The sequence below is a fragment of the Ranitomeya imitator genome, chromosome 2 (assembly GCF_032444005.1).
Source record: "Ranitomeya imitator isolate aRanImi1 chromosome 2, aRanImi1.pri, whole genome shotgun sequence".
Taxonomy (NCBI): domain Eukaryota; kingdom Metazoa; phylum Chordata; class Amphibia; order Anura; family Dendrobatidae; genus Ranitomeya; species Ranitomeya imitator.
This window is the reverse complement of record NC_091283.1, coordinates 594740465-594749388: the sequence shown is the minus strand read 5'-3', so window position 1 is coordinate 594749388 and position 8924 is coordinate 594740465. Positions and strand designations below refer to the sequence as shown.

General features: G+C 43.2%; 1 protein-coding gene and 1 long non-coding RNA gene across 2 annotated transcripts; one reads left to right on the top strand and one right to left on the bottom strand.

Annotated features, from left to right (window-relative positions):
- The first annotated feature begins 3820 nt into the window (after positions 1–3820).
- LOC138667614 (uncharacterized) lies at positions 3821–4419 on the top strand. Its single transcript, XR_011318857.1, has 3 exons — positions 3821–3917; positions 4171–4257; positions 4340–4419. It is a non-coding gene; the product is annotated as an uncharacterized lncRNA (long non-coding RNA).
- Positions 4420–5159: 740 nt separating this feature from the next.
- LOC138667613 (uncharacterized) lies at positions 5160–6605 on the bottom strand. Its single transcript, XM_069755748.1, has 2 exons — positions 6480–6605; positions 5160–5989 (listed from the first exon to the last, which is right to left on the bottom strand). The coding sequence occupies exons 1-2, from the start codon at positions 6483–6485 to the stop codon at positions 5189–5191; spliced, it is 807 nt and encodes a 268-aa protein (XP_069611849.1). The 5' UTR covers positions 6486–6605; the 3' UTR covers positions 5160–5188.
- Between the last annotated feature and the right edge of the window lie 2319 nt (positions 6606–8924).

The following is an 8924-nucleotide window of genomic DNA, read 5'->3' as shown; positions in this document are numbered from 1 at the left end:
GGTTGTGATTAGGATTATGGATTGGGTTGGGATTAAGGTTAGGGGTGTGTTGGGGTTAGGGTTGGAGTGAGAATTGGGGGTTTCCACTGTTTAGGTACATCAGGGGGTCTACAAACGCGACAGCCAATTTTGTGCTCAAAAAGTCAAATGGTGCTCCATCCCTTCTGAGCTCTGCCGTGTGCCCAAACAGTGGTTTACCCCCACATATGGGGCATCAGTGTATTCGGGATTAATTGGACAACAACTTTTGGGGTCCAATTTCTCCTGTTACCCTTGTGAAAATAAAAACTTGGGGGCTAAAAATTATTTTTTTGAAAAGATCATTTTTGTAGAAAAAATATGATTTTTTTATTTTCATGGCTCTACATTATAAACTTTTGTGAAGCAGCTGGGGGTTCATAGTGCTCACCACACATCTAGATAAGCTCTTTGGGGGGTCTAGTTTCCAAAATGGGGTCACTTGTGGGGAGTTTCTACTGTTTAGGCACATCAGGAGCTCTGCAAATGCAACATGACGCCCGCAGACCATCTCATCAAAGTCTGCATTCCAAGCGGCGCTCCTTCCCTTCCGAGCCCCGATGTGTGCCCAAAAAGTGCCCCCCTAAATATGGGGTATCAGCATACTCAGGACAAACTGTTCAACTAATTTTGGGGTCCAATGTCTCCTGTTACCCTTGTGAAAATAAAAAATTGCAGGCTAAAAAATCACTTTTGAGGATAGATAAGTTCCTTAATGGGTCTAGTTTCCAAAATGATGTCACTTGTGGGGGGGGTTTCCACTGTTTAGGCACATCAGGGGCTCTCCAAACGCGACATGGCATCCGATCTCAATTCCAGCTACAGTAATTCTGCATTGAAAAAGTCAAACGGCACTCTTCCAAGTTCTGCGGTGCGCCCAAACAGTGGTTTACCCCCACATATGGGGTATCGACGTCCTCAGGACAAATTGCACAACAACTCTTGTCATCTAATTTCTCCTGTTACCCATGTGAAAATAAAAATTTGGGGGCAAAAAAGATCATTTTTGTGTAAAAAAAATGTGATTTTTTTTTATCTTCATGGCTCTACGTTATAAACTTCTGTGAAGCACTTGGGGGTCTAAACGTGACATGGCGTCCGATCTCAATTCCAGCCAATTCTGCATTGAAAAAGTCAAATGGCGCTCCTTCTCTTCCAAGCTCTGCGGTGCGCCCAAACAGTGGTTTACCCCCACATATGGGGTATCGGCGTATTCAGGAGAAATTGCACAGCAAAATTTATGGTTAAATTTCTGTTTTTACACTTTGCAAAAAAAAAGTTAAATGTTCATTTTTTCCTTCCATATTGTTTCAGTTCCTGTGAAGCACATAAAGGGTTAATAAACTTCTTGAATGTGGTTTTGAGCACCTTGAGGGGTGCAGTTTAGAGTGGTGTCACACTTCGTTATTTTCCATCATATAGACCCCTCAAAATGACTTCAAATGTGATGTGGTCCCTAAAAAAAATGGTGTTGTAAAAATGAGAAATTGCTCGTTAACTTTTAACCCTTATAACTCCCTAACAAAAAAATAAATTGTTTCCAAAATTGTGCTGATGTAAAGTAGACATGTGGGAAATGTTATTTATTAACTATTTTTTTGTGACATATCTCTCTGATTTAAGGGCACGAAAATACAAATTTTGAAAATTGCAAAATTTTAAAAATTTTCGCCATATTTCCATTTTTTCATAAATGATCGCAAGTAATATCGATGAAATGTTACCACTAACATGAAGTACAATATGTCACGAAAAAATATTCTCTGAATCAGCGGGATCCGTTAAAGAATTCCAGAGTTATAACCTCATAAAGTGACAGTGGTCAGAATTGTAAAAATTGGCTCGGTCACTAAGGGGTTAAATTCATCTCTTGTTGGAGTGTCCCTCCCTGTAATATAGGCTGGTTGTGACATCTGTGTGTATCTACGGTATTGCTCTATTCACTAGCTTTCATGTATCAACAAAGCTTATATCCTGTACCGAATTCCTTTTGATATGGGTTCTACTTTTCTATTTGTCTGTTTTTCTCTGCCCTTCCTGAAACTCTCAGTATTTGCCATTTTCAAAATCATTGTAATTCATAGTGAAACTAGTCAGCAGGCAAAAGACATCTTTCAGTATTGTATACCATTAGAGCCACCCGCCATAATATTACTTTATGTACATATTGAAAAAAACATTTCATGATAATTGCACTAAGAAGTATATATCTGCAGAAATATCATACGGCATTTTAGTTAATACAGGAATCTATAGCTTCAAATAAATATTTGTGCTCAAAAATTTAACCCAAACCGACCTTCTTGCAAGGGTGTAGGGTTGTGCCAGCTGTAAGTGGTATATAGAGAAGTCCTATAAATAGGCAGAAAAGAGAGAAGGAAACCATGGTGCATAGCAGAAAGCTAATCAGCATTTTTTTCTAAACATTAACATGATTTTTTGCACATATTTTGATCAAATATGCAAACCATGTGGCTATTATATTTTGACCTTATTCAAGTATGTCACTAACGAGAGAGAAACCAGGAGTCCAATACCGCTGCAACATAGCACTCTAAGCTCCTGCAGGCGCTCTGGGCTTTTGGACTTCAGATCGCCCCATTTTTTCACAATCTGGGCCTTACTGCGAGTTATCCCAAACCGCTTCCTGAGGCCCTCAGACACCACACGGACAACTTCGTCCTTGTGCTGGTTGCGGTGCAGCACCAGCCCTGTTGTTTCATACTGCATCCGATCCATTGTTCCAATAAGGAACTTGAGCTCTGGGATGCCCATAGGAGGATCACGGCGACTGGCAGCCATTATCAGGATGTCAGGGATCCAAAACAAGCTAGCGCAGGCACGCCGGAACGCTGTAACGTCATCACGCCGTCATAGACCACGAGCGTACATTACGTGACGCTCCGGCGTTATATAACCATCCTTCGAACGGCTTTTACTATGTGCGTTCATTCCGTACCGCTCATGCGTCACAAATGTGACGCTGTCCATAAACTGCAACGCTATTGCGAAGCCGATCTGGCGGCAGGACGGCGTAGTCAAGCTCCTCCTGTGGGCGTTGCTGTTCAGAGTCATTCCATCTAAAATGGCGGCGAGAATGCGTTCTGCTCCGCTGGGGCAGCCAGAGCTCCTTTTTTTATTAGTCAGATGGATGCCCTGGATTATGAGGGTCAGGAGAGCCGCCCTGCCCACCCACACATCCACAAGCGGGAAGTGCTTGGCCACATTACCAGAATGATGGAGAGGAGGTTTGGCGTCTGCCGCAGTCAGCTTCAGCTGCGTAAAAAATGGGCTGACCTCCGCTATAAAACGCCACAAATGTTTGCTGAGTTGCGTGCGGAGGCAAGGCGAGGCAAGTACTAGTATGGGGGGATTGGGAGATGCACGCTGTCAGGAGGGGGGGGGGTTTGTGAGGGAGGCTTGCGCTCATGGTTGCCAACTTCACCTCAAATGCATTAAAACACATGCCCCGTTTTTTAAAAATTTAGTTATTTTCCAAGCAGAATATGCGTTGTCCGTGAGAAAACTTGTCGGGTTCCCTAATCTCAACCACCATCTTGAAATTATTAAGATGTCCGTAATTTTTAGTTTCTCAATTGACCAAAAATATTATCGGAGGAGGGTGGCCTACTGATGAAATGATACGTTTTCCAAACACAGGAAGACCATTGAACACCAGAGCCCACAGACATGTCAGAGTATCGCACCCCTGTAAAGTGTGATCTCTATGTTATGTTTCAGTATATTGTAAGCTTTGATCTGCAGCACTCAACATTTGAGTGTAAACATTGTGATTCTTTTAGGTGTAGAGAGACAGCGGCGGCGGCAAGTGAGACCCACCATTGCCACCAGTACCACATCTTCAGACACCAGTGGGAGCCCACAGTCCGGGACATCACGTAAGTTCACAATCATTGATTGCATTTTTTTTAACATCACACGGGACATAACAGGGTAGCTGAAATATTTGAAGACATTACAGACGCAGTAATGACCCAGCGGCCTAACACGCCTCCACCATCTGTTGCGACCATGCACCCTCGCACCCCTGTGAAGTGTTATATAAATTTTATGTTTCAGTATATTGTTAGCTTTGATCTGCAGCACTCTACATGTGTATTTAAAGATTGCGTTTGTTAACTTTATGTGTAGAGAGACAGCGGCGGCAACAGGTACCTGCCATTGCCAGAAGCACCACAGCATCCACCACCAGCGGGAGCCCAGAGCCCGGGACGTCACGTAAGTTAACAATCATTGATTACAGTTTTTCAACTGTATAAGGGACATAAGAGGGTAGCGGTAATATTTGAATACATTACAGACGCAGTAATGACCCAGCGGCCTACCACGCCTCCACCAGACAGCAGACGGCCTCGCACCCCTACACCACCCTCAACACCTCCCTTCTGACACTCCTCTTCCTCCCCCGGGTCGGCGGCATTCTCCCCAGAAGCTAACATACGTAAGTGACCAAAACAGCGAGCGCTTCCCAACGGCGTGTTCCATAGTTAACCAGATCTGTTATTATTTCCTTTTCGGTGCTGCTGCAGTGTCCAGATCGCTGGGATGGGAAATTAGCACCTCTGGTTCTGGCAATGAGGAACCGGCGTCCCTTCTCCGTAAGTATCAACATAATACGAGTGGTTTTCTGCTGGATGTCACAATAGACAACTAAAACTGTAAAATTTAATAAAATTAACATCGCCCTGTGGTGCCAGACCAAATAGAAATTTACAACACACAAAATTTGGTCCTGCCACAGAGGTCGAGATGTATTTTCAGCGGATTCAACGTTGGTTCTCCAACCTCTTCTATCCACAGAACCGGCCACCGTAAGAGAGCTCCTGGCGAGACAATTGCGCCTGGAGCGGACAGCAGCGCTCCTGCAGCAGACAGCAGCGCTCCTCCAGGCTCAAGTAGAGCAGCAGGGCGTGACGCTGCGACACCTCTTGGGCCGTGGAAGGAGATAATTTTTTTTTTTTTGGTTATGTTATATTTAGTTGTTAAATAATTTTAAACCAAGAAATTGTTACCAAAAAAACCAAAAATCTTCACATTCTTTCTTTAATGTTTACCAAGCTATAAGGGTTAACAGCACCATTTAATAGGCATCACATTTACTTTAAGTTACAGAGGTTTATATGACAGCAAAGCAAAAAAAAATTTTTTTTTATACGGCGCGATCCTGCCAGGGTACAGCTCCAGAACCATTAAAGTACTGACAGTATTTTTCGCGACAGTCCCTTGCATCGTCTGCCTGTCTGCCAGATCCAAGTGCTTGAAGAGCTGTAAAATTATCAGGTTGTGTACGCCATTCCCCGGGCACAATATCTCCGGTTCTTGCGTCCACTGCATCAATAAACGAAGGAGGAGAATAGGAGCTCGTATCATGACGTCTCAGGAAATTATGGAGCACACAGCATGCCAAAACCACAAAGTCTATAGACGGCAGCTTCAAGTTGATAGCTGTGTGGAACACTCTAAACCGATTTGCCATAATCCCAAAGGCATTTTCAACCACACGACGGGCCCTCGACAACCGGTAATTAAAGATTCTGCGCTCCGGTGTGAGTGTTCTCTGTGCAAATGGCTTCAGCAAATGTGGATGAAGAGGGAAAGCTTCATCAGCGATGAAGACAAAATTTAGGTTTGCTTTTGTGTCTTCATTTAGTGGCAACAGCAGTTCATTGTTCCTCAAGCTTTCCCCAAATGAAGTGTGTTCAAAAACACCACCGTCGGAGACTCGACCATTCATGCCAACATCTACATCGACAAACTCATAGTTCGCATTGACAAGGGCCATGAGGATCACACTGAAATATCCTTTGTAGTTGAAAAAGAAGGATCCAGAGTTGGCTGGTTGCGTGATGCGCACATGCTTTCCATCTAATGCACCACCGCAGTTTGGAAACTGCCACAGCTCATCAAAATCGGAAGCAATCCTCTTCCACTCATCCGCCGTCTTGGGAAACTGCAAGATGAGAAGGAAACATGTACAAATTAGGTCAAATATATTATGCACATACACTCTCATGTGGACATCCTACAGTGATTGAGGCGCAGTATGGATTAGTATTACAAAGTCAACAACCCTGAGTATGCAGGCAGCCATTTTATCAGATGGCTTTGGTGACTCAGAGGGGGTGCTAAACAATATATATATATATATCTAAATTATATAATCAATAACATTAGGTTGGGAGCATCAAATAAAAGAAGGGTGTCGCAGGGTTGGAGCAGCACATATCAGAATGGAGCCGCAAAATGGTAGCAGCACATGTCAGAATGGAGGCGCAGGATCACAGCAGCACATGTCTGAATGGGGACGCAGGATGGGAGCAGCACATGATAGGATGTAGAACATATACCAATAGAAATGCGCGTAAACTGGGCGTAGAACGGGTTAAATAGCTAGTATAATATATCGACATAACACAGCAGCCAATAAAATATAGTAGTACCTCCATATAATGCCTTAAGCTGCGCACAATGGCCTCGCATGTCTCCGGAATCACAACGCTCAGGAAAGGTCTGGAAACAGCAGCGGAAAACTGCAAATCCTGAAGAGACCTTCCTGTTGCCAGGAACCGCAGCGTCACCGCCAACCTTTCATCCACGGGCACGGCTGCACGCATCGGCGTATCACACCTTTGTATGAGTGGCATAACAGCAGACAGTATTATTTTGAAGGATTCCTCCGACATCCGAAGGTAGTTTCTGAAATCATGAGGGTTATTGTCACGTAACTCTCTTATGAGACCCATGTGTGACAATGAGGATCTTTTCTGCAGCCAGCTCCGGGACCACATGCGACGTTTTCGTTTAGGACGTCTCTCCTCTTGGAGACGTGCTGCCTGAAACACCAGGGCAGCAGCAACAACAGAACTCTCATCGGAAGTGAGCATAGTTCCTAAAAAGAAATCAAACGTACAATAAATACACGTGCTTACAAAACAATGTTCTGACCATTGATCTAATAACTATATATTTTACTACTGGTATTAAATGGAGCAGTCAACCATCTCGATCTGTAAAAGAATTAATTGGGCCACGCTACAGCTGTGTACCTGAGGTTCTCAGGCCTACCCTACTCTCCATAAAGGAACAATCGACCACGCTACAGCGTTTATCCACGTTGAAGCGCAACATATGCTACGCTGAAGCGTTATACATACCTTTTGCGGTAAAAGTCTAGTAGTAGAAGAAAAGTCCAGGAAATCCAGCGAATTTAGGAGTTCTGTTTACAGCACGTGCTACAGAGAGAAATGAATAGCGCGCTCGAGAGCTCCGGTTTTATCCGCTGGGAACAATAGTCCTTTGTCGAATGAGCGCACAGTATTGTACCGCCCAATCAGCACTTGGGAGGTGGAGAATTCAGCGCTCCTACGTAGCCAACTCCTCCGCCCTTTACATCGTATACAATATCGTGCACACCTTTGTTACACTATGCGATCATGCCGCCACAGCGGGACACTAGACGACGAAAGAAAGTTTCAAACGATGTGCTACGACGTACGATTCACAGCGGGGTCCCGGATCGCAGGAGCGTCACACACTGCGATATCGTACCTATATCGCTCGAACGTCACAAATCGTGCCGTCGTAGCGATCAAAATTGCACTGTGTGACGGTACCATAATGGAAGAAAGGGTGATAGTCCCTGACAGCTGCACTGCTCAACCTTATCATCTATGGTGAAAAAAGTTCTAAGGAAATCATCTATGAGCCATGGTCAGAGAGGTGATAAATATAAGCATTTCACACTGACCCATCCTTGTATTACTGAACATACAATGAATATTATTTCAATTTCCACCATGTAATATCACTCTGCAGATTTTCCATGCCTTCCATGGTGATCAGCTAGAAGACCTTTCAGCACATTTTATATGATAAACTGGACACAGTATAATGAGGTGGCTGCATATCTGAGTAAAACTTGTTTTTTATTTTTTTTTATTTCTCATCTGCATTGAAATATCCCTGAAAAATTAGCTTGTAAACTTTATATGCTAATTTCCACTATAGCAAAGGGAGGCGTGAGCACAAATTCTTCACAAGGAGCCTTTATTTTTCCCATTCATATAGATGAGCAATCACAAGCAGGAAGAGTCATATTGGGGAAATAAAGAAAATGTCCAAAGAGAATGTCAGCATTAGCTTTCATGTCTAAACAGGTCACACAGATCTCACTGCCGGCCATTGCATAGCTGAGTATAATATCACATAATGCTAGGCGTCAGGAAATAATACGCCAGTACCTGGAATTGATTCAGAGCAGTGTATGTGGCTAGCGTTGCTCACACACTACAGCTCTCATTTCACAGCACTGTCATGCTGTAATATAAGAGCTGCAGTGTGCATCAGTGTTTGTCATATACTCTGGATCTGTGCCAGCTATCAGGGCATTATTCTCTGATACCTGGGATTGATAACAGAAAGAATTTAGCAGCAATAAATCACTATAATTCAATGAGTTGACCAAATTTCTTTTATACGTTGAAATCATGCATAAAAGTTGTGACATTGATACATTTGATGCAAACAACTAACAGCAGAATAGATCAACAGACTAACTAAGCCTTTTTGAGATAACAGGCTTTAAAATAAAAAAAGTTTATGTTTTTAACATTGATTTTTTATCATGAAATAATGTGGGCATACAGCATGAATTGATGGGGTTTCTACAGTGTTGTATAAGGTAAGTGACAACCGCCTAGAGAAAGCACTGATACCAGGCAAGAAGATTGAAAGATCGCCTTTGCAAAAAGTTGTATACTTCAGAAGTTTAGGTGATATGTTCCACTTGGAAAAAAAGACAATGAGTGATAATAGTCTGTAATTTGAAGACTGTCTCCTCTATACATATAGGGATGAAAACCATTCCCATGAAGACCTGGGGAAAA